The following is a 26032-nucleotide window of genomic DNA, read 5'->3' as shown; positions in this document are numbered from 1 at the left end:
AATGCTGATCTTGTTGAACTAGTCTACCACGTCTTCTCAAAATGTTTTGTGCCCATTTTCCCCTAATATTATGTTGGTGCAGCCACACCTGTTACCAAGAATATGTGTTGATATCCTTCTTATGTACTTCGGAGTTCCATGATTTTACCATGAGAGTACTCTTTGACTTAGTAAACAGTCATAGTGAGTTGCTGTGGCCAAAAATTTCATACCCAGCATCCAAACTTCTCTGAAATTAAGTTGATTGACTTTCAGGCAATTAGTGAGCCATAGTGCCCCCTGAGGGGCATGGCGACAGTAGCCTTGAGTGCAATTGTACAGTTACTTAATCTGAGACTTTTTTCCTAGTTTGTAAGATTTCCAGGGGAGCGCTGAGTAATTTTTCTTTTTGAAAAGGGGACAGTGAGCCAAATAAGTTTGGGAACCTCTACAATAGATCCTCATGACAACATGTGAGGTTTGTGCAATTATTATCCTCAATTATGAGTTGCGGAAACTGAAATATACAGAGATAAAGTGACTTGTCCAGGATCACACAGCTCATAAGTGTCTGAGGTCGAATCTGAACCTAGGTCTTCCTGACTCCGAGCCTAGCTCTCTCTGTCTGGTGTGCCACCCAACTGCCATTATAAACCTAAGATTAATTTCATGACCCCTAACACATGACACATCATAATAGGACATGAGTGAAATACTCTACTTCCCTAATATGGGGGAGGGGAGAAGAGGAGGTAATGAAATAGGCATACAGGACAACTGCTGATTCAGCCAATAAGTAATTAGGCTCTGCACTGTCTTTTGATGTTAAATCTTAGATCACAGAATCTCAGCATTGTAACAGTCAGCAGAAGTCTACCAATCCAACCTGCATCTGAAAAAATAAAAATCTCTTGGCCATCAAGTGGCCATCCAGCCTTTTATTTTTTTGAAGATTTGGGGGGAATGGGAGCCTGCTTTCTACCTTGGCAGCCCATTTCACTTTGACACAGCTCTCTACTTGTTAGGAAATTGTACTTCAGTCTTCATCTCAACAACTTGCGCCATTGCTCCTAATACTTCTCTTTAAGACCGTTGCATCCCTCTTTCACGTAATAGCCCTTGAAATACTTAAAAATGATTACATTCTCCCCTAAATCTTCTCTGCTCTGGGTTAAACATCCCTAGTTTCTCCAAACAGTTATTACAAAGCATGATTTTGAGGCCTTTTGCCATCTTGGACATCCATCTCTGGACTCTGTAGTTTATCCATTCCCCTTCCGAAAAAAGTCCACCTGTTCCAGCTTCAAATGGTGGAAAGAGCATCAGATTGGAATGAGAGGGTCTGGGTTCAAATCCCTGCTTTGATACTTACTCCCCATACGATCTTGGGCTTCTGCTCCCTGTGCTTCTGTTTCCTTTTTCCCTTTTATGTAAAATAAGGGAACTTCCTAGAAGACCTCCAAGATCACTTCCTGCTCTAAATCTAAATTATCCTCATGTGATGAGATCCTCAAATGCCTTATCCCGAAGCAGATTAAGATAGGTGGCCCTGACTATGGTTCATTTTCTTTTTTAATCTCCTATTTTTTTTTCCTTTTGCTCAGTTGTTCACCCAAGCATTGTGATAATAAACAGCTCACATTTCCATAGAATGGTTTAAGTTTTACAGAATGTTCATTAAGACAGGCAGATAGTCTAGTTATCACAGAGATCACTGACAGATAAAACAAATCTAAACTCCTTCCAGAAAAGATTTCCATCTGTTAATGTGCTGTAACTGAATAAACACATTAGTGCCAAGATGCAAACCAGGCATGGATATTTATAAGTCTCATGGAATTAATTAATGACATAAAGTGAATTAATTAATTTCTTTTTAATACCTTTGAAGATGAAAGAAGATGGGACAAATACTAAGTATCATTATTACTCTGGAAGCTTATCACAATATTTTGAAGATTGGTAGCATAAACAGAGTGAGCTGGACAGGATCTTTTGGAACTCAGTAAGGAATACAGTTCTCCTTAGCCACAGGCATGGTCATTGTATATAATTGGACAGATCCAGTGAGAAGTTCTTATAGAGTCAGAGACATTTGGGTTTGAATCCCCCCTCTACCATTTACTAGTTGTGTGACCCTGGGACAAGTCAATTAACCTCTGGGACTCTCAGTTTCCTTACTTGTAAAATGAGGAAAATAATAGCCATAGTTGTTGTGTTGTTGTTCAGTCGTGTCCAACTCTATGTCACCTCGTGTAATGGTAAGAAGGGTGGAAATTTTTTTAATGTTTTCTCTTTTGGAATGCTAAGGTAATCAAGTACCTTTGAGTCTTGCCTTTCAAATGTAATGGCAAGCAAAGGAGGACTTTTTGCTGTTTTTTGTTTGAGTGCTTCTCAGCGCTGAGGTAATCAAGTGCCTTTGATGAGTCTTGCCTTAGTTTCTTTGATTGAATCAAGAGTCTTTGATGACTTGCTTAAGAAACAAGAAAACCTAGTTCACATGGGTTTGAGTCGTATGGTTGTGATACCCTCTGACCCTAAGAAGGATATATGAGATCTGAGGTTGGTGTTCTGTTTTGGGGCTCTCAGTCCCTGGAAGAGTGTCACGTGATTTGACCAGACAAGGTTCTGGGTAGCTATCATGGAGCCCCTTGGCTTTGAAAACCCAGATCTTGATGTTCTCTCTCTGGTAACTGTATATATTACTATAGTTAGACAGTTAGAAGCCTGTCTACTGGTTTGTGTTTATTTGCTCTGTTTATATAATGTATGCTTGTAATTTCTGTTTGTATACTCTCTGAAGTTCAGAATGTGGGCTTTTCCCCCTGAACTAAGTGAATGATATATGTATGTTTAATTAAAGTGGGATTCTAAACCCCTTAAAGCTGCTTTCCTTAGAAAAGCGATCAAAGAACCTGTGCTAGCAGCTCTCCTGTGTGCTGGTGTTGCTGACCTTACACAGCCATAGTAGTGGCAAGTAGCATTGTTTTTATACCTCATTTGGGTTTTTTTTAGGAAATACACTGGAATGGTTTGCTATTTCCTTCTCCAGCTCATTTTACAGATGAAACAAACAGGGTTAAGTGACTTGCCAGGGTCACACAGCTAGTAAGCACCTGAGGCCAGATTTGAACTCAGGAAGATGAGTCTTCCTGACTTCAGGCCTGGCACTTGATTCACTGTGCCACCTAGCTGCCCGATGCCCATAGTACCTACCTCAAAGGGGTTGTTTCATGACTCAAATGAGACAATGTAAGGTACTTTGCAAACTTTAAATGACTGCATGTGTCATTATTATTATTACCAAAAAACTTGTCATGAATTTGAGTTTTTCCCAGAATCCTCACTAGAATTAAATAGATATAGATATCAGTGTATTGGTTGGTGCCCACAAACTTCCTCAACATTGCTGATCCTACCAAACAACATGGGGAGGAATTCCTGATAATGGTGAAATTCTGTGTTTTTCTCTGTCCTTAAAAATGTTCGTATGTATCTCTTTGCAGATTTCGGGGGAAATCCATAGATGGAAGATATTGTTCAAGTGATGGTAAGAAGAAACTTTGATTAAAAGAAGCCTTTATTGAGCTTAGAATGATAGTAAATATTGTATCAGCAACCCCTGCTCGGAGAAAAGGGGAAAAATGTTAAACAGCTTGTGCTCTCTTCCCTCTCTAGCTTTGAGAAGCCCTGAACCTTCCTCTGGGCCATTTCCCACAAGGTAGTTTGACTCAGTAGAATGCTTTCTGAGGCAACCAAAGCTACTAAGAAGTGTGACACCTACCTTGATTAGACTGATAGTCTCAATAATGTGCTGATTATTCAGACACTAGACAAATTAGGCAAATGGGTCATATGGTATAGTGGAAGATACACTGGCCCTGGAATTAGAGGATACTTACGACTTGTGTGACCCTCAGCAAGCCAATAACCTCAGTTTCCTCATTTGTAAGATGAGAGAGTTGTACTAGATGGCCTCTCGGGTCCTTTCTAGTTCTAGATCTCTGAACTGTGAACTAACCATGAACTTTTTTTTATAAGTGCGACATATTTAGAAGAAACCACAGAAATCGTGAGTAACCAGGGATTGTACCATTACTAGAGGAGCAGAATGTACTGTACTTGCCCTTAGCAAGAGCCACACTCAATGGCCAGTGTGTAGTTATGCAGAGTTCAATCTGGGCAAAAGCCAGTTTAATTCTACCTTGCCGTTTTCTTGAACTAAAAATAACAAACATAAACTAAAAATACCTAAAGGATTTGACATAAACCAAGGGCACTGTCCTAGAAAACAACATTAATACCGAGGTGAAAACATCTCTTTACTCACCCTACATGTAAATAGAAAGCAAAGGCGATCAAAATAAACAACTAGAGAAAATATGACCTATTTCCCAGCACTTGAATTTGACAAGTCAGGATATAGTGGTCTTACTTGGGTCTTTTGGGGGTAAACAAAACCTCTTGAAGTCTAAACTAATTCCTCCAAACTGCTGATCCAGGGGGCAGCATCAAGGACAGGTAAGTGGTAGCTACAGGCCCTTCTTTTTGACATCAACAATGATTTCCTCCGTTTACTCCCCCCAGAATTTTGCCCTCTCATTTTTCATGTGTTTTATTGATTGTTTGGTGTTATTGATTCCTTTATCTCTCTGGTTCTTCCCTCACTTTTGGATCCTTCTCCCTTTACAGAGTGTGTTTTGTATCCTTTAGAATGTGAGTTCCTTGAGGACAGAGAAATTATATGCAGAGTCTGGTACTCCTTAAGTAGTGTTGTCCAGGTTTTTTTTTAAGTCAACACAAGTCGTATCTAAGCTGATAGAGGAAATTTATTTTATTCGTCAAATGTATTTTAAATGAAAATCAGTAAAACGTTGCTTAATAGGATTTTGAGTGTAGCTAAATCTTAATACATTTAGGAACAAGGGTCAAAGTTGGATTCCTCTTCAGTAGAGATTGGATAACCATGGTGATGTTATAAAAGGTATTCCCATTCAGTTATGTTTTACCTATAGATCCCTTCTTGCTCTGAGATTCTCTTTCTTAGTGTCTAACATGAAAAGCAATTCTGCTTTCCTCCTCTCCAACCCCATCATCAAAGCTAAACTTGGAAAGTTGGTGGAACTGGTTAACTGAATCTTGATCATTCATAGAAATTGGGGCCTGTTAGTCATTTCTTCTCTGCACATTAGCTGGGTGGTAGACCTATCCCTCCAAAAAAGGAAACAAGTCCTTAGTGGGCTCAAAAGGGAGTGAAGTCTTTGCAATAGAAAGAGACAAGGAATCTGGTTTTTTGACCATTAGAAGTTGGTGCAATGCAGGCAGACTCCAAGAAAAGGTAGTTTACTCCTAGACTCCATGCCCCATTTTCAAGCCATGCAGCCACTGATGAGACCAAGCTGAAATACTGTCTTAGAGAATAATCAAAACTCTCCCTTGTCAAAGTATAGCAAATATGACTTAAACTGTACTGAGAAAATGGATAGTATGGTAGGATGTGGATAGGGTAGTACTTTCAGAGCTCAGAGAAAGCTTTAGGAAAGGGATGAAGGAAATGTCTGTAAGATGGCATGATATATTGAAATAAAATTGGGGGAAAGGGGCAATAAGGGGGTGTAGTGGTGTCAAGGACCAGGGTAGGACCTCATAGTTCAAGTAAATCTAGATCAGAAATGTAATGTAACTTGAGACTGGCAGCTATGTGGCATAGTGGATAGAACACCATGCCTGGAGTCAGGAAGACCTGAGTTCAAATTTAGCCTCTGACATTTACTAGCTGTGAGATCCTTGGCAAGTCACGTCACCCTGTTTGCCTCAGTTTCCTCATCTATAAAATGAGGTGGAGAAGGAAATGGCAGACCACTCCAGTATTTTTGCCAAGAAAACCCCAAATGGGATCACCAAGAGTAGAACAAGACTGAAATGACTGAACAACAACAACTAAAAAGACAAACTTGGGGTCTGGACCCTAGATGGGAAAAGACTTAAGGAGCAGTGCAAAGAGGGACCGAAAATCCTGTAATACTTGGCCAGAATTTCAAATGAAATTAATCTAAATCTGACTAGAGGGGATTCTTTTTCAAATTCAGGTCCATCTATATGACCTCTGAGGTCCCTCTTAACTCTGAGTAACCTGGTCCAGCTTCTACCGTCTCACTCCAGAGAGGAATAAGAAGGAAAAGAAATGGGGACTGTGTGTGTTCTAACCCATGACAGTCAAACAAACCAGCAGTGGCTAAACTTACCTAGTTATGATAAGCAACCTGTATTCTATAAGCTCTTTAGGTTCTGTGCTTTTTCTGTTTTCTTCCTCCCACCCCACTCCCACTCTTAGCTACTTAATAAGGTTGAAAAACCCCAACCCATTTGACTGATTTAAGTGAAAAATGCACTTTCTCATACCTCAGTCAGGGTACATAGAGGGCTCGGTATCCCCCTAAAGAGGAGGTAGTTGGTAGCATTGGGAGCTCCAGAGGAGGTAGAGAACCCAGGACTGATAGAGATGGTGAAAGGAGTTCCTTCCTACCTGTGCTAACCTATCATGAATTCCTATCTTTGAATGAAGCGCTGTTTACAGCATGGCTTCCTTTAGATGGATGCCCCTTGTGACGGATTAAAACCATGGCTGTAACACTGGCTCAGCGCAGCAGTTCCTTGATTGATCCTTTGGAGACTGCTGTACTATTCTTATTTATCTTGGGTATTTTTTTTTCCTTCTGCATACATCTTTACTACAATGAGATGATTTCATTTGAGGATGACCAGGGGCACTAAGAAAAATTGACAGGGCCTCAGAACAAGCTTTGTGATGCACAAGTTTACTCTTCAAGATAACACTTGTTCCCTTAAACTTTTCTCCAGCCCAAGACTTCCTTGTGTCTGTATGAATGAATAAAGCATTTATTACATATTTACTATGTGCAAAGCACTTTACTAAGCACTAGAGATTCAAATAGAAAATTAGGATGGTCCCTGATCCCAAGGGAAGATAGTGGGGAACAAGCATCAAAGGAAAGGGGCTTTAGAAAGACAATGAAAACTGCTACTTCCCAATATGCTCATGAGTTCCAAACTGAAGTACCTACTTTGAGTTATCCTATGAAATTGATACATCCATGATAATGTAAAGCCTTACATCATTATTTTCAAATATTCCAATGGATCTGCAACCTTTCATCAGTGTGGATATTCCCTCCAATAATGCAGATTGCAGCCTACCCATACCTGCCCATTCTGGATGACTCTTGTCCCAATCCTCCCATTGTCCCCATAGAGAATCCACCCAGTGTGCTTGGGCCTTCCTTACTCTCTCTTGACATCACAAGGATGCCAGGAGAGCCCAAGACTGTCTATCAGGTAGCCCTTGCTCTCACCAAGGGATCAGCCCATTTTTTTTTCACTTATATATTTCTTTGCGTGAGGAGCCTTTGTCCCACTTCTCCCTCATATTCGTACGATTGCAATGTCACAGTGAAATTGTGCTCACATTGTACCCCTTCCTTGCCATTTGTGTAGTCCTTAATTTCAGAGACATTAGTGTTCTCTGACTTATTGCCATACAACAAGCATGAAACAAAGAGATTATTGAATCTTATTCAATATTTCCTGCTTCCGCGTACCAGCCTTCCACCCTCTCTCTCATGTTTGCTTTACTTTGAATCAGTTGCCGTTTTCCTACACTGAAGTCTTGCTCCTGGAGAGGGTCAGTCTTCTAGAGAGCTTAGAAGAAGTATATGCTTCACTTCATTGCCAAAGAGAAGGCTCTTTGGCATTCTGTCTCAGTGCTCATGACCTTGGGAACACAGACTTTCCCCCTTTCCTACACCCTACTTCCCAGAGTCTTCACCACAACAGACAAATAAAACAGAAGAAGTGCATCACTGTGTGGGGAAATTTCAGGGTACTAAGTTCAGTGCCCACCCCTGGCACATAGTAGGCACTTAATAAATGCTTGCTGATTTGACTTACAAACTACTTGTGGACAGGTAAATTATAGCTACCTACTATGTTATTCAATTCAGCTTGACAAGGCTTAATAAAATAAGTAGATTTTTATAGCTACCACCAATTTCACTTACTATTTCCCCTTCCTGATTCTATCTCTAGTGTAGGTGGAGCTTTCTCTTTCTGTTAGGTCTGTTGATAACTGAAACTGTCTGGTTTCTGTCTAGTAGAGTTGGAAGGGATCTCAATGGACATTCCTAATAACAATTATCTACTGATTTCCAAAAAACTCATAAATCTCCCTGAAATAGTTTCTCTTTTTTTCCTGGATTTTTTTTTTTTTACTATTTTACAACATATGTAAAAAGGAGTTATATAAAATAAGTCTGGAAAGGTAGATTAAGAGCCAGATTCTAGAAGCCCTGAAATGCCAGGCTAAGAAGTATTTATTTTATCCAAGAGCAATGGGGAGCCATTGGAGATTTTTGAGTAAGAAAGTGAAACCACAGGGATTAGGGATCCAGGTGGGGTGAATCTATTAACAAGAGGACTATGGAAATACCATTTTATTGGAATCACTATTCTCCAGATGGACATATGGTAATGAGGGTGGAGGTAGGGTGGTTGGTGTTTTATCTTGAAACACCAGGGAGCTGTAATGAAGTGGTGGATGGGGGGTGGGGAGGAAGCTCAAATGAGAGGTTTGGCCAATAAATTTCTGGAGATCTAGTCCCCAAGAAGCAGGCTGAACTCACGCTGAGTGTCTGTTATATAGCTTCAGCCCCAGATAATGTGGGTTTAGCTATACCCAGAGTATACTTCATATATGGAACATACATGCCTTTGTCTCAGATCTGATTTCTGCAGGCCTGAGCTAGGCTTTCAGTGGGAAGCCTATGGTGGCAGATCCAGACACAGGCATTGTGATCTGAACCAGAGGACTAGGAAGGAAAATTGTTACCTCCCTTTTGATGTGACTGGAAGAGGGCAATTAGGGTTCTCCCTAAAGAAAGAAGAAAACACGAAGGTCAGCAAGCTGGCAGTTGAGTGACAAGTTACTAGAATAATAGTTAATAATAACAGCTAATACTTTTATAGCACTCACTATGTGCCAGGCACTGTGCGAAGCATTTTGCAGTTATCATCTTGTCATTTAGTCCTCACAACAACCCTGAGAGGTAGATGCTATGGTGGCCCTCATTTCACTGATGAGGAACTGAGGCAAAGAGAGAGGTTAAGTGACTTGCCAGAGGCCAGTGTGGACTCAGTTTGACTCCAAGTCCAGTGTTTGATCCACTGTGCTACGTGGCTGTCCCAGAAGAAGTTGTGGGACAAAGTTAAGATTAACAGCAAGTTTTAAAGATTATTTTACTAATCAAGGTCTTTATACAAGATTATGGTTAGAATAAGCTATATTAGAAAAGGAATGAAAAATTAGTGCAAAGCTATATATGTACATGTTGGAGTTTATTCCTTTCTTAAAAAAAAAAAGAATTGCCCTCAGAGTATTAGCTGTTTTTGTTAATTTCACGAATGTTTGACTAAATTTAGCTATTTTAATAGAGGAATCTATTTTTATATGAACAAAATTGTGCAATTCATAGTAGGTAGGACTTGAGTTAGAACCAGCATCTCAGGTCCCAAGAAAGGCCTTTCAGGTCTGGTGATAAAATGGCAAATTACTACCCCCTGGTGGCAACATACTAAAATTTTGGTGCAGCTTTTTTGAATGCAAACCAACTCCAAGGTTAAAATTGTAAAAGTAAAGCCTTAACGTGACAGCTTCCTTATATCAACTTTGCCTTTCATTTAATTTATACATCCATGCATTTCATGGAGCTATTTGGATTTAGCTTTGTTCCAGTCAAAAGCACAGAGCATTAGCATTCTAAAAATTGCTTTTATACATATTTGATTTTTCACATTTAGAGCTAGAAACAACCGTTTAGGTTACTTCCTCATTGTACAGGTATGGAAATTGAGGTGCAGAGAGGAGTTGTTACTTGTTCAAAGACACATTGGTAATAGACATAAGAGATACAATTCTAATCTAGGTCACTCTTCTGATTCTAAATCCAGTGTTCTTGCTTTTACACCAAGGAAAGATCTGCAATCCAATCCACAACATGATTTGAGGGTGCAGAGCTTAAATCATGCCTCTCATTCAGAATCACAAAATCTCGGAGTTGGAAAGGACCTCAGAGGCCATCTATTGTTGTTCAGTTATATCCAATTCTTTGTGACCCATTTCGGGTTTTCTTGGCAAAGATACTGGAGTGGTTTGCCATTTCCTTCTCCAGCTCGTTTTACAAATGAGGAAACTGAGGCAAACAAGGTTAAATGACTTGCTCAGGGTCACATAGCTAGTAAGCATTTGAGGCTAGATTTGAATTCAGGTCCTCTTAACTCCAGACCCAGCACTCTATCCACTGAGCCACCTTGCTGCCCTAGAGGTTATCTAGCCAACCCATATTTGAATAAGAATTCTCCTTTACAAAGTAAGTCTTTTTGTGAGTCCCAAGTCCTCTATTATTATAGCTTCAACCTTTTCATTGGTTTTATTATAAAAACAAAATAAAGCTGGCCCCTTGGCCCTTTCTCTTCTTGTCTCCTCCCAGTACAAAATGCTTACATCTCTTATTGGTCAGCATCCTCTTACACCTGCAACTGGGCTCAGCACATTCTTCTTGGTAGCCTTGATCTTTATTTGGAATATTGGCTTTGTTTGATTACTGTTTCCAGGTACAGGGACTTTCCCCCTGACCACACAGGAAGTATTTACCCATCTCATACTGAGTCATTCTGTGAGGCTGCTGCTTGGCCCGCCTTTTTTTTTTTAAGACAATCAGGATGAAGTGACTTGCCCAGGGTCACACAGCTAGTACATGTCTGAGGCTGGATTTGAACTCGGGTCCTCCTAACTATCCCCTCTACCACCTAGCTGCCACACTTCTTGAACTAAGTTTTGTGGGGTTTAGGGACCACCATGTCAGTAACAGTATTGTCAGCACAAAGAGAACCCTTCTACTTTGAAAGTAGATAATTAATAACTCTAATAATTAAGATTCACCTTCACATCAAGATGAAATCTATTTCCAGGCAGCTCCACCTTTAAACTGCCTATTAGAATTCTCCTGTATTATTTCCTGTAGGGACCAGGCAGAACAAGACCAAGTCCTCTTCCGCAAACAGCTTTTCAGTACACAAGGGGAGCAATCATATTCCCTTTGTCTTGTCTTCTTTTAAGCAAAACACTCCCAGTTCCTTCAACCTCTCCTTTCTGTGACATGACTGAGGACTTTTACCCTCCTGGTTGCTCTTCCGCTTATCAATGTCACTAGTAAAATGTTATATGCAGAACTGAGCAAATACTCCAGATATGCCTGGCACATAAAAAATGCTTGTTGATTTGAACAGGACAGAGTACAGGAGACTATCACCTCTCTTATAGACATCATGCCTCTCTTGATGATGCCCAAGACTGAACTACCTTTTGTTGGATGCCATATTACACTATTGATTAGAACTGAGTTTGCGATTCTCCAAAACCAGCAGATCTTTTTCAGACTGCTATATAGCCAAGCCTTTCCTCCCCTATTTTGAACTTTTAAGGTTGATTTCACATCTCTTCAGTAGAGAGAAAAGAAAATAGTAAAATTTAAGACCTGTTTCCTCCATAAATCATCTGGATCCAATCACAATGCCTCAGCCCTACCTTGGGGCTTTTCACTCAGTATGTGCTTGATAAATGTTCGTTGAATTTGAAAAATCCCCTGTGTTCCAGTGGTAAGATACAGTGATCCACTGGTCCCCATCTCCCTGGGGTCTGAAATACAGAAACAGGTGAACACTGAACAGGAAGAATTTAGGCTAGAGACAAGGAAGATCACTCCTGACTTAGAAGAACTGTGTAACATATACAGAAACTGAGGAAAGTTGCATGGCTTCACTAACCAAGATGAAGTCTCATCTCTCTAAAGTGATTTAGTTGTTGGCCTGCCTACAAATAGGAGGATGAAGTAGATGGCTTCTTGAGGCCCTTTTCAAGCTGCCTCCTCCATCAGCCATCAGCCAACAAATAGAGGTGCAATATTTTTGGTTACTAATTAGTCATGGTGAATCATACAATGTCAGAAATGAAAGGGGCCTTAGAGATGATCTAGTCCAAGCCCCTATTTTATATTTGGGGAAACTGAGGCTCGGAACATGCCAATATCTCCTCCAAAAGAATAGTTATCCCACATGAGCCCATATAGTGTAAAATATAACTAAATCAACCCCATTCCAAGGGATTTGCTTCTGGAGCCAAACTTGCTTTTGGAGACAGCATAACACATTTGCCAGCTATTTGCTGGCTGGCATTCACCTCAAATATATCTCTCTCTGCAGAATTTATAGACTCCCATGGAAACACAAAAAGAAGACTAATTTAGCTTGCCACTGTCTTTTCAGCTTTATTCTTTTAGGCTTCTTCCTAACTTCCCAACTCTTTTCCCCAATTTACTGTTTAAGTTAGCAATCAGTGAGTTATGAACCAGTCTGAGAAGCTTTACTAGTTTTTCTGGTTAATGTAAAACAAAACAAAAAACAGCTTCCCACAACCAGGAAGAAATGGTTTGGCAGAAGAGAGACAGAGAGAGAGAGAGAGAGAGCAACATTCCAAATGAATTTCTGATTGGCATCCCTTTCCTAGCTGAAACATTTGAACTAAACATGGATTAATGACTTAACTTTATTGCCAATTCCAAAAAAAAAATTTCCCAGATACTTGGACTATAATAGTTGCCAAGGTTACAAGGTGAATTGACAGTAAAATCCAAAAATCCTCCTTTCCTGGTCCAACTAATGCTCTGTTTTCTCCTTAGTTTGGTTCCACACAACTTAATGGTTCTACCACGGCAAAGCCAGTAGATGTCTAACATGTTCTTTCATGATGAAAAGAGTCTAAGTATGGTCCCAACAATAACCTATATCTGCTTTCTAAAGTCTAACCTACCTCAAGTTGGAGGAACTCATTACCAATGGGCTGGTCACCAACTTGACAAGCTGTGGGACAAAGAGAACCACAAAATGGTCATCATTTCTGTGAGTCCACTTGTGCTTCTGTAGAGATTTTGCTAGAGGGTTGGAAAAGAGGCAGAAGATAGGAAGAGCCAGGGAGTTTTTAAATTCCCTATAGATACTTACTTAACTGTTGGCACCCCAAATGTGAGATCCTTCTACAATGATCAACAAGTAAGAATTCCACTGGAGGACCTGAATCACATAAATATTGACATTCTTGCTATGAATGAAGCCTTATAAAGTAAGGCAGTTATATGAAAAGTGGAGGAAGGCTTACAGTTCCCCTCGGAGAAGCAAATAAAAGAGTTGGCAGATTTGGTTTTAGCATTCCTCCAAAGGCAACAAGAAACATTTCATGGGACAGTTGATCACCTTATAACTGCAGTGCTTATACTGAGCATTTTATAAAAAGGCTAACCTGCAGTTTACTGCAGCATATGTACAAACGTTTGTTACAGGGAATGAGAGAACATGTACAACTGAAACCCTCTAATAAATCAACAAATAAATTAATACTCCACAACTTTCATGGAAATATGGGCATAGGGAACAAAATATTTGTTAGAAAACATGACTCAAGGTTAAGAAACAAAAGAGACTTAAAGCTTGTAGACAACACCAAAGCCCCTAGAAAGAGGAGGTACTGAACATGACTAGCACCAAATAACATTACAAAACATGAAACTGACTAAATCCTAATAGACAGGAAAATACAGGATAGTGATATGGGTATCACTCCTTAATCAGCTAATCTGATATATATATATACATATATGTATATGTATATGTATACATATATGTATATAAAATCAGACCATTGGTTTGTTAGGGGAAAAAATCAAAATCAATACCAAATTAGAAGAATGAATGAGTGATGAGTGAGGTGGAACCACTTTTATCCAGATCTTAATATCTGCCAAGAACAGCGCTAAACACTGGGGAATTAAGAGAGAAAATCAAGACAATCCATACTCTTAGAATTAGAACTCATGCTCTAATTGGGGGAGCCAATGTGTATAGTGGGGTTCAGCTTCAGGACAGATGATAAGTGGTCATCCCTCTTAGTGGAAGGATTGTATTGGTGACTACCAGCTTGTACAAGTGGTATAGCTTACCCACAACATCTCTGTCCACTTCACTCTACTCATCTTTATTGTAGTTCAAGACTTTACTATCTCTTGCCTTAATAGCATCCAAATTGGGCTTCCTGCTTTTACTTTCTTCTACTTCCAATCCATTCTCCATACATGCTTCTTCCATCTCCATCCATCTTCTATGCAGCTACCAAATAAATATTTCTCATCAATCAGTAAGCATTTATTAAGTAGCTATGTGTGCCAAGCACTGTGCTAGGTGCTGGGGTTAAAAAAAAAGTAAAACAATACCTTTACTCAAGTAATTTACAATTAATCTAGAGGAAATATATATATACATATATATAATATGTATACATATGTATATATACATATGTGTATATATATATATACATATATATGTGGAAAGACAGAGAGGGAGAGGGAGAGGGAAGAGAAAGAATATGGAAAATAGGTACAAGATAATTTTGAGGGAAAAGCAGTAGCAACTGAGGGGATCTGGAGAGACTTCATGTAGAAGATGACACTTGAACTAAGCCTTGAAGGAAACTAGGGATTTTTTTTATGAGGAGAAAATGAGGAGAGAGCATATTCCAAACATGGGAGTCAGCCAATTCAAAGGCCTGGAGAGAGAAGATGGGGTGTCACGCGTAAGAAATAGTAGGAAAACAATTATGACTGGATTGCAAGTATGTAATAAAGGGAATGATGTGTAATAGGTCTAGAGAGGTAAGCCAGAGTCAGGTTTTGAAGAACTTTATTTTTTTATTTAAATTTTTATTGATATGTTTTATTTTTGAATAACTTTTATTTCTTTTTTAAAATCATATACAAATTTACAAAAACCTCTTTTCTCTCTCTATGAATTCTACCCTCCTCAATGAGGGTGGGGGATAAAAAAGAAGAAAAATAAACCCCTTGTACCATATATGCATTATCAAGCAAAACAATTTCCCACATTGCCTAAATCTGAAAAAGATCTTGTTCTACACTGAGTCCATCACCTCTCTGTCAGGATGTGGATAGGCTTCCTCACCAATCCTCTGGAATTGTGGCTAGTTATTACATTGATCAGAGTTTCCAAGTCTTTCAAAACTGTTTTTGTTCACAAAATCAGTATATGAATTGTTTTCCCGGTTTTGTTCACTTTGTTCTGCATCAGTTCATATGACTTCTTAGGTTTCTCTGATAAAAACCCACCCCCCTTGCATCATTTCCATAATACAATACTATTCTAGTACATTTATATGCCATAATTTGGTCAGCCATTCCCCAATTGATGGGTACCCCTCTCAATTTCTAGTTCGTTGACACTACAAAAAGATACTGCATGTTTTTGGTACATATGAGTCATTTCTCCTTTCTTTTATCTCTTTGGGGAATAGGCCTAATATAGTAGTATTTCTAGGTCAAAGGATATTCATAGTTGAGTAACTTTTGAAGCACAGTTCCAAATTTCTTTCCAGAATTGCTGGACCAATTCATAGCTTCGCCAACAGTGCATTAATGTACTTGTTTTCCCATAGCACCTTTGACATTTGTCATTTTCCTTTTTTGCCAACTTTTGGAATTTGATGACTGTGAGTTGCTTTAATTTGCATTTCTCTAATTATTAATAATTTAAAAGTATTTTTCATATACCTCTTCATAGTTTGGATTTCTTTCTTAGAAAAAAATGCCCTTGACTATTTATCAATTGGTAAATGGCATTTACTATTATAAATACTGATTAGTTCCTTATATATCTTTGTGTGAATGAGGAAAAGGGCTGCAGTATCAGAGCGTGAAGTGTGTCTGCTATGTGAATAGAAAGAAAAGGACGGATGCAATAGGTGTTGTGGAAGTAGAAAGAGCAATATTTGGCACTTGATTGAATATGTGAAATGAGTAAGATTGAGGCATTGAAGATGACGCCAAGATTCTGAACTTGGATGACCAGAAGAATCATAAAAATAGGAAAGTTTGGAAGAAAAGTTCTGTTTTGGACACGGTGAATTTAAGATGTCCATGCTGTCCAAGAGGTAATTGACAAAATGGTACTGGAGCTTAGGAAAGAGACTAAGACTGCAGATATTAATCTGGCAGTCATCAGCATAGAGATAATTAAATACATGTGATCTGGTGGTGAGGAGAGAGGGAGAGAGAGAGAGAAAGAGAGAGCTTATATGAAAGAGAGAGAGAGAGAGAGAGAGAGAGAGACGGGGGGGGGGGGGGGGGGGGGGGCGGGGCTGGAGAAAGAATAGAAGAGAGCCTAGGATAGACACTGATCTATCCATATCACCACCCTTCCAAAACCCCTATTGTTTTCTGAATAAAATACAAAATCCTTAGTCTAGCATCTAAAGCTTTCCACAATCTGGCTCCTACCTACCTTTCCAGACTTTATTCATATTGCTAGTCTTTATTCATTCTCCATTAGTTTCCCCCAAACACAACACTCTACATCTCATTTGCATTCCTGGGAGGACACTCCTCTCTTACCCACCCCCCACCCTCTGCTTAGAATCTACAGCTTTCTTCAAGGCTCAGTTCAGATGCCATCTCCTCTAGGAAGACTTTCCTGAACCCCCCATCCCCCACCTGTTGCTTTTCTCATCTTCCTCAAATTTCCTGTCTTTACTTACTTATGTGTATGTTATATGCCTCTTTCCCCACCTCCCTCCCCAGAAGAATGTAAGCTTCTTCAGGTCAGGGATAGTTGTTTGTCTTTGTATACCCAGCACCTGGCCCAGTGCATAGCTGAGTCTGAAGGGTCAATGAAGGAAATGAAGGAGATGTACAGCAAGCATTGTGGAGGTAGAGCTAAATGTATAGATCTGAAAGTCATTTGATGAAAGTATTTATATAAATACATGCTGATGTATCTGTTCTATTTTTTCATGTTTGTTGTTCTCCTTTTGCTTTCATTTGTAAATGTTTTAAGGATAATCTGACTTAGTTGTATCTTACAACAAAATTTCTATAGACTTATCTTTCCCTTTATTGTTTTTTGCTGTTTTGTGAGGTAATCTGACCTTCCCCAGTTATATTTTTCAAGTGAGTTTATGTTCTAAACCAGTATTGCCTTTGGCCACTATGTTTCTCTGGTTGGCAAGGAATAACCAAGTATCCTCTGAAATGTTGCTTGAAGACTTTAAGTACACAGTGAAACTAAGCCTGCCAATTCCTTTATTTATTTTCTCCAGAGAGAATCTATGAACCATCTTTTAACTTAGCTGAAAATTTTCTGTCTTATAGTTTCACTTATAGTGAGAATGCTTAGATTGATATGGTTTAGTGCCTCCAACCAAATGACCATTTTTTGGTTTTGGATGGGGTCTTACACTTTAGAGTATCAACAGTCTAAAAACTATATAATTCTAAGCACCCTTATCTGCCTTTTCTGCAGGACTGAGGGCCATTTGGCATTTTTTGTTTCATGGCTTGCCATGATGAAAGAATTCATTACCTAGGATACTTAATGAGATAACTTAATGGGTTGCTCCTCAAACAGTGAACATAGTCCAGCACCATAGAACCTCTCAGAGCTTTTGCTCCACTGGCCTATCCCTGGAAAACCCAAGATCAACTCCCTGCTCTTTGAGGAGGCCTTTACTGAATTGAATTAGTTGATTTACTTGTAATTAAGAGCTTTTGGCTTCAATTGACAGAGCAACCTTTATAGGAGAGTGGAGATAGAATTTTCTTTATAGGAAGTTGCCACTCCTAAATACTGAGCAACCAAATTCTAAACTTATGGGATGACTAGCAAGCCAAGTTACCTAAACTAGCTATAGAATTTAAGTTTCCATAGAAACTGAATAACACTGTACTTCAATTTTTCTGTACCTGTGGCCATAATTTGAAAATAGTTATTCTTTTGACCAGTCTCATCTTGTTGGCCATAAAATACGTAGAAGAATTTGTACCATCTAGTAAAATTGTATAAATCATATATAATGATCCCTTAATTAGTGAATCCTCTGGAGGATTCTTTATAATGGAGTTTGCTAAAGAAATTCATAAATCCTGCAAAGTAATATTGGCAGAGGGTCATATAAGCTCAATAAAAAGTATGATTGCTCTTTGCTACTTTCTTTTAAGAAATCTGTGAGAGCCCACTAGAATAGTAATAGAGGATCTCAAGGAATTTAGGGCAAATTGTTTTTTTGGGGGAAAGGAGGAGCAGTGTTGTTGCCATTATGGTTAGCAATGATACACTTCAAAGGCCAGAATGTTGAGATGAAAAGTAGTCAAATAAAAGGGAACTGTATTTACTGCTTCCTAACTCCTCCCTGCCCCCATCCGTATAGTCTTTTGAGGACATGAGCCAAGTCTTGTCATTCTTTTATCCCCAACAATGCCTAGTAAAGTGTCTCCCACTTAGTAGTCACTCAATAAATGTTTGTTAAATGAATGGTCATTGGGCTGCTATAGACTTCTGCAAAGTGAGGGGAATGGATTAAATTACCTTCCAGCTCTATGATTCTACAATTATACAGAAATTTAGGCAACCAGGACCAGTGGGCAGAATTTATAAGAATGCTTATTTTGTGGCAATAAAGAAAAAACTGTAATAATTAGAACCAATCAAAGTAGAATGACTGCTTCACAAAATTCACACAGTAGTGAGTTCCCTGTCACTAGAAGTGTTCAAGAAGTTGGATAACCATCTTTTAGAGATTTTGTAGAAAAGATTTCCATATTGGTAGGGAGATTGTACTAAATAACATGGAAATGGACTGGATAACAGGTCCCTGCCCTCCTAGCACAGAGTGAATGTAAGTACTAAATTGTAATGGTTTCTCTTTTGGGCAGGAAACCTGAGGGTCTTCCCCTCCCAATTTGACTTTTTTTATTTTATCAAAGGGGCCAAGTACGAATTGCCAGGAAACTTAAGAAGTTGTGATATAACTTTAAATTCACTTAGATACATGCCATCACTAGGGCAGCCTAATACGCCATTGTTTTGTCCTTGGATTAAGGCAGATATAGATGGAGTTTAAGAGTTTAAGAACTACTATATTTTAAGTTCCTTGGTTAGAACTAAAGATAATTTCTGTGAGTTCAAGGAAGCTGAGAAATAAATAGTGAAGACAGTAAAAGTGAAGAAGTCAGGAATGGTAAAGAGGATGACAGCTGGAAATGCAAGGGGTGCAAGTTTGAAAATTGAAAGATAAGAATGACAGAACAAGAGAAACTAACAAGGCTAATCATTTGTAAAAAAAATCCCATTATAAATGTATTTCAGGTATGTAATAAATATATTTTGTATGAGACATTTGTGTAGGGTGATCCTTACCAAATTGAGGGTTGTCATCCTTTTGGGTTAATGTGGTCATTTTAGTGTTTTGTGTTTTATATGCTCTTCTAATTTTTTGAAACATGCCAAGCCATATGTGATATATGGGATACCCTGATTATTTGCCAGAACATTTGATTGTTCTATAGACAGATGCCAAACAGAATTCAAAGCATAGATTGTGAACTTCAGCAAGAGAAAGGAGCTGACAAATGAAGTACCAAGAACGTTGAAATCTACTTAAACTACATTGAAGAACTGATATAGATAGATAGAGATGCATATGTACATGTGTATATGTGTATATATATATATATTCAATAACTGATATATCTATAAACACATATACAGACACATCAGTTCTTCAATATAGCTTAGACTCTGTGTGTGTGTATGCGTGTATGTGTGTGTGTGTGTGTGTGTGTGTGTATCTGTTTGGATTAAGTTTTCCTGAATTTTGTGTCTTTCACAAGAAAATCTATCACCTACTTGCTTCAGTCTCTCAAGCTTTTGAAAATAAGCAGAGTAAACAAATGGACCATTAGAATCACTCCTGAAACCAAGTGCCCATGGCCAGGTCTCCCTGTAGGATTCCACTCTAAAGGAATATAGTGTTGTAGAGAGAGCAGTGACCCTTGAGTCAGCAGTCTAGAGTTTGGCTCTACCGCTCATTAGTGTGATCTTGGGCAAATCACTTAATTGCTTAAAGTCTTAGTTTCCTCCTCTATAAAGCAAGGATAATTATACTTGCAGTACCTCTTCGTGGGATTGTTGTGAAGACAGCGCCATGTAAATGAGTGCCCTTCTTATCTGAAAGTCCTGTTCTTAGAGGATCACTGGACCCTTTTGTTGGCCTCTAGAGGTCTGGCACAGGATGTAGAAAAGGAGAGGGAGGAGAGAAATAGTGGAGTTAGGAGTATAACAAAAAAAACTAAATTAAAAAGCTTCTGGTTTGATGAGCTGAGCTTTTTGATATGCCTTTTAGTCAACCAGAAGTAAACTCTTTGCGTCTTTGCTTCCTTTACAGGATCTAGGAATGTAACTGATTCCCACCCCATTGCCACCAGCACACCTGAAGGGAGCAGCTATGGGGCAATAGGTACATCACACTGAGTCCTCTATTGGAAGTGTTTCCTGGGGCCCCATGGGATGAAGAGGCACTTTCTACCATTGACTAACTGTGTGACCTTGGATTACTGGACAAGTGACTTATCCAGTCTGGGACTCAGTTTCCTCATCTGTAAAACAAAGGATTGGACTAGACAATCTTTTTGATCCCTCATAGTTCTAATACTCTCTAATTCCACTTCTTGATGTTATGTGTTCTAAGATATTAGTAGGATTTCATAGATTGCTTTGTCTTCTACTCTAGTATCCAGTCGGGGCTTTCCCTAATTCAACCTATGTCTTAGGTGATGTATGTCTGGTCCTAAATTCCTGATGGAAAAATTTGCTTATTCACACTTCAGAAGAATAAGGGCATATTAGAAGAATAGGCTATATATTACTATAGGCATACTGGGCTGTGGCCAGAATCAGTTCATTGTTTTTGGTTATCTTCGTGATTGACCCCAATCACTATGAACAAATCAATCATGTGATAATCCACATAGCTGCTGCAGTGATTGTTTCATGGGTACTAACATAGCTTTTGGGCAGGTGGGTGGTATGGTGGATAGAGCACCGGGCCTAGGGTCAGGAAGACCTGAATTCAAATCTGGCCTCAGTCACTTACTAGCTGTATGATCCTGGGCAAGTCACTTAACCTCTGTTTGCCTTAACCCACTAGAGAAGGAAATGGCAAAATATTCCAGTATCCTTGCCAAGAAAACCTCAGGGACAGTATGGTCCATGGGGTCATGAAAATTTGGACACAACTGAATAACAACAAGCAACACAATGAATACTTTTCTTGTTGGAGTTAGAAGAAACATGGTTATTGTTGGTTTGTCAGTGGGTTTTTTGGTACAATTAAACTACCCCCTAAGGAAGCCTCTATACACATGGGAAATGTTCCTTAAAATGTCTGTATAATAAGAGATAAAATCCCATGACAGAGTTATATTTCCCTGCAACAATTAGAGGCATGTGAGCTCGACACCAGACTGCTTATTTCTGATGCTGCAGAAACAGGATTTTAAAAAAACCATCTGAACAGAAGAGGTAGCCAGACCTCAACAAGCTAAACAAATTCCCATCTGCTACAGGACACATTCATGGGAACAGGAGGTATCTTCTTCCTGAGAATGTTGTTTTTATTATATAAATGTAGGTATGGCATGTGTGGCTTTTACTGTGTGCAAATACTCTATGCAGATAGATTTGCGTGTGCTTACACACATACATGGTAGAGTCACAGCTGCGTGCATAAAAACTTTACACTATTTATGTGAAATGTGTAGTAGAAAATTTGAAGTACATACTATGAGCATTTTTAATTTTTCTACCCCAAAAGAATATCTGTTGTTTTAAAAGGATTAATGTGATAGCTATTTACACTCAGTTCTGGGCCTAGATGATTAAAACGCCTATTAAAATAGGCAGAAGGTAAAAATATTAAGCAAAGTTCCCATGAGAAGGAATGTGGGGGAGAGAATGTGTCTTGAGGATATATAATCAGCTTATAAGCCGTGTGACATTTATAGAAAGTCAAATTTGGACCTTTTGAAAGGAGTTAGTTCTGTGTTCATATAATCTGCTTAGTTTGGGGACTTCTGGGAGTTTCTTGCTTTAGTATCATTTTCTTTGCTTCCAGATGAGTCAGCCTCCAGTGGTGGCAGGCAGATGTCTTCATCAGATGGTGGGGCCCGATACCAGTCAGACACAGATAGCTCAGTGGAAGAGGAGAGTGATTTTGACACTATGCCAGATATTGAAAGTGATAAAAATGTCATCCGGACCAAGGTATGCCTGCCTGGCCTTGCTCACTTGAAATGAACTTAGAACTTCAGAGATAACACATTTTTTTCTCCATGAAAAGAAGTCAAATGTCTCCTACAGTTTCCAAGATTGCTTGGAGAAAAAAGAACTGCGGACTTAAGTAAATATCCCTGTTAATAAGCATGTCTTTCTGGAAGTTAGAAAAAATGACAATAGGAAGAACTTTAAGAAAAGAGAATAAAGATAGGGGACCACAATCAGTATCCTAAAAGAAAGTATTTGTGCCAGTGAGTGTAGAAAGGGTCCTACAGCAATAGAAGGATTACATGACCAAAGAGTACAGACAACCAGATTATCAAGTACTATAAGGAAAATGTAGTTCCAAGGGAAAAATCTCTTTTTTTCATTCATTCATTAATTTAGTAAACATTTATTTAGCACCTACTGTGTCATGTACTGTGCTAGGTTCTATGGGAAATAAAAAAAATTGAACAAGACATGGCTTTTGCCCTATTGTGATTCTCAAAAAGCTGAAAAGTTAATTCTAATAATTTTCAAATTTTTATTTTATTTCAGTTCCTTTGTTAGTCTAATGATTTAATAAAACATCCCAGATGCTTTAATAGATATTTCATCTCAATCTAACCCCAATAGCCAGAAAAAAGTCCCATTTTTATTTGTTTGTTTTATTAATTAAGAAAGTGTTCTTAAAAACTTGAGAAATGGAATGAAAGGGAAAGCTATTATCAAACCTTTAGCCCCTAGAGTAAAATTACACTGAAATATATACAATTCTCCTTTCTCCCTTTTAGAGTAGTGATTAAGGGCAGTTATATATTTCCTCCCTATTTGAAGAAAAACAATGATCTTCTCATGTGAAATCCAGATTGTTGTATATGTGATGTTTTTCAGTTAATGGTAAGATGAGAACCTCAGTATCAGTGACTTTTGTTCCCTTCATATAGCTTACCTACAGACCTAACCCTGATTAACATACAAAAGCTTCCTTTGTGATGACTTATTCCCTCTCCACACAGATGTTCCTCTACCTGTCAGACCTGTCTAGGAAGGACCGAAGAATTGTCAGCAAAAAATATAAGATTTATTTTTGGTAAGCGAAAGGTGGTTGTAAAGTCATGGGCAATACAAATTCACAGCTAGGAAAATCACTGTAATTGGAGTTTGAGGAAGAGCTCATTGGCTTCTTTGAAATAGCCACTTTCGTGTAAGAGAGGGATCATTCTTTAGGAGACATTAGTGGTATTTTCAGAAGGTGCTCTCCTGGGAAGAAAATATCTACAGAAATGCAGAGTAAGACTAACAGTGGTAATAATACCCCGTCAGTCAAGTTAGTGCACAAACTCCTAACCTCAGAGCCTTCTCCCAGACCACAGTATACAGCAACAATAACACACCTTGATGAAATAATTTATAGTCAACACCATCCCCATGGTGTCCTGGAAAAAGTGGTGAACTTTCCCCCTGAAAATGGAATCAAGGATCTGAATTCAAATCCCAGCCCAGAAATTTGCTACCTGAGAAAGTAACTTTATTTCTGTGCCTCAGTTTTCATATCTGTAAAATGTCAGGGTAGATGACCTCCGAGGCTCTTCCTAGCTCTAGATTTATGATCCATTGATCCTGAAATATGGCAAATTGGAGACCGTCATGCTTAGCTTTTTGCTTCGAAAGGGGAAGGGTTCCCTAATTTGGAGACAAGGTGGCGGGAGCTGCACAAGATTGAAAAGAAGGAATGGTGTCGCTACTTGGGGTAAAGGAGACATAAAGGGAGGTGGAAAAGAAAAGATGGTAGGGATAGAATTCTCCTCTCTCAAAATGAGAAAAAGAACAGAAGGAAGGCTATAAGGAATCATGGACAAGCAGGACAGTTTTGAAAGTTACATGTTAAATTTATTATACTCTTAAAAGTAAACTGTACATAACAGAGATTCTCAATTTCATGTAAAATCTATTCTGTTGTATAATATATAAGGAAATGCTCATTTCATTTGCCCACTTGTTAAGTTCAGAATAAAAAGAAAAGAAAATGGGAAAAATTTTAAATAGAAAATAAAAAGCCCTAAGATGTTCAGCTGGCAGTCATTGTATCTCCAAGGCACTGAGATAGGCTGTCCTGTAACTTTCACACATATAATGCCCCTCCTCTGGGACCCACTGCTCCCCCCACCCTCGACTGCAAAAATTCCTCTTCAAGGATGCCCTTAATGTTCATTTTAACCATATTTCCCTCATACAAAAATGTTAAACAGGGGGCCACAAGCCTCCTATAATGCAATTTGCCCCAGTTGCACATACCCTAAGGATGTTCCTATAGTTAGTTCATAACTTCCAAAGAACCCAAAACATTTCTAACATTGTCCCTCAAAACAGGAATGAAATAGGGGAAAAATTGATGTTGTTAACCTCATTTTACAACCTTGAGAACATAGGTGGGAGAGGTTTAAGCTTCCCCAAGGTCACAAAGGGAGGCATTAGCAAAGATAGGATTCAACCCAAGTATTCTACAACCTGGAGGCTGTTTTCCATATTTCATCATGAAGTTAGTTTAAGTTGGTCTTGTGACTGGTATCACTTCTGTGGAACAGTAAGGAGTCTGAGGGAAATTGCATATTTAAAAAATTGGAAAACTTTGATAATGAGGGCTGGAGCTAGAATGAATAAATGAAGTCCCTAGGCAACCCAAAAATCTCCCTTGAGCTGATAGTTTAATCACTTTCTTCCTTATGCAAGTGTTTTGTCAGGGCTGCCAATAAGTGGCCAAGTTGAATTTCTTTTGTACTCTTCCAACTTCTCTTTCAGTGAAAGTGTTGATTAATAGAATGTTCCAGAAGTGGCCAAGATGAGGGGGAAAAGAGGCCAGGTAAACCAGAGGCTAAACAGCTCCTAAAATGCTTTTGGAGATTTGGCTGTCAGAGTAGGGTAGCTAATGATGACTGAACATCTCAGGTCTCTTTTATGTTTTAATTTGAAATTTTTCCCATTTTATTTTCTTTTTATTCTGAATTTAACAAGCGGCAAATGAAATGAGCATTACCTTATATTATGGAACAGAAGAAGTAGATCTTAAAAGAAATTGCGAATCTCTATTGTGTTACAAATGTTGCATAGTTCTGATAATTGCTCTTTTGTCCTCATGGAGTTAAATGGTTTCCTATTCCTTCTCTTCTCATAGGAACATCACGACTATTGCTGTGTTTTATGCTCTTCCTGTGATCCAGCTGGTTATCACCTACCAGACGGTAAGTTGGCCCACCAGTGAGCAGAGGCTAGACTGCCTCTCAGTTTGCCATTACATGTGGAGATGGACAAATGGATCTGTGAACTTAGCAGTGGGGGTGTTCTCTCCAGCAAATATAGATCATATCACCCACGTATGCTCACTCATCTTGTGTGACTGTTGTCCATGGCCCCCCATAAAGTGGATACAAATGGTCCAGTTCAATGACACTAGTATCATACTAGTATACTAACATGACAAATTCCAGATATCAGCCCCCCTGATGACTCTAGTTAGGTTTTTCTTTCTTTCTTTTTCTTTCTTTCTTTCTTTCTTTCTTTCTTTCTTTCTTTCTTTCTTCCTTCCTTCCTTCCTTCCTTCCTTCCTTCCTTTCTTTCTTTCTTTGTTTCTGACTAGAGGAAACTTCAGCAGTCTTCCCTGGAATTTAAATATACCATTTAAGAGATTGTTCTTCCCTGACTCAATTTCTGGATAGAAAATGGAAAAACCGCTGTCTGGTGATGAGAACTGGCAATAAGCAGGTTTGTCAGG

The 26032-nt window shown here is 38.8% G+C and overlaps 1 protein-coding gene across 1 annotated transcript in view; it reads left to right on the top strand.

The window, feature by feature from the left end:
- SIDT1 (SID1 transmembrane family member 1) overlaps positions 1 to 26032 on the top strand; it is a 172469-nt gene that overhangs the window by 104888 nt on the left and 41549 nt on the right. The window contains exons 10-14 of the mRNA XM_036745918.1: positions 3486 to 3529; positions 20390 to 20461; positions 22118 to 22266; positions 23280 to 23353; positions 25436 to 25502. Coding sequence (XP_036601813.1) covers positions 3486 to 3529; positions 20390 to 20461; positions 22118 to 22266; positions 23280 to 23353; positions 25436 to 25502 — 406 coding nt within the window. The remainder of the gene's footprint in view (positions 1 to 3485; positions 3530 to 20389; positions 20462 to 22117; positions 22267 to 23279; positions 23354 to 25435; positions 25503 to 26032) is intronic.

This window comes from Trichosurus vulpecula, chromosome 2 (genome assembly GCF_011100635.1).
Source record: "Trichosurus vulpecula isolate mTriVul1 chromosome 2, mTriVul1.pri, whole genome shotgun sequence".
In the NCBI taxonomy this organism is placed as follows: Eukaryota; Metazoa; Chordata; class Mammalia; order Diprotodontia; family Phalangeridae; genus Trichosurus; species Trichosurus vulpecula.
The sequence above is the reverse complement of the archived record's forward strand: the minus strand, read 5'-3'. Positions and strand labels throughout refer to the sequence as shown.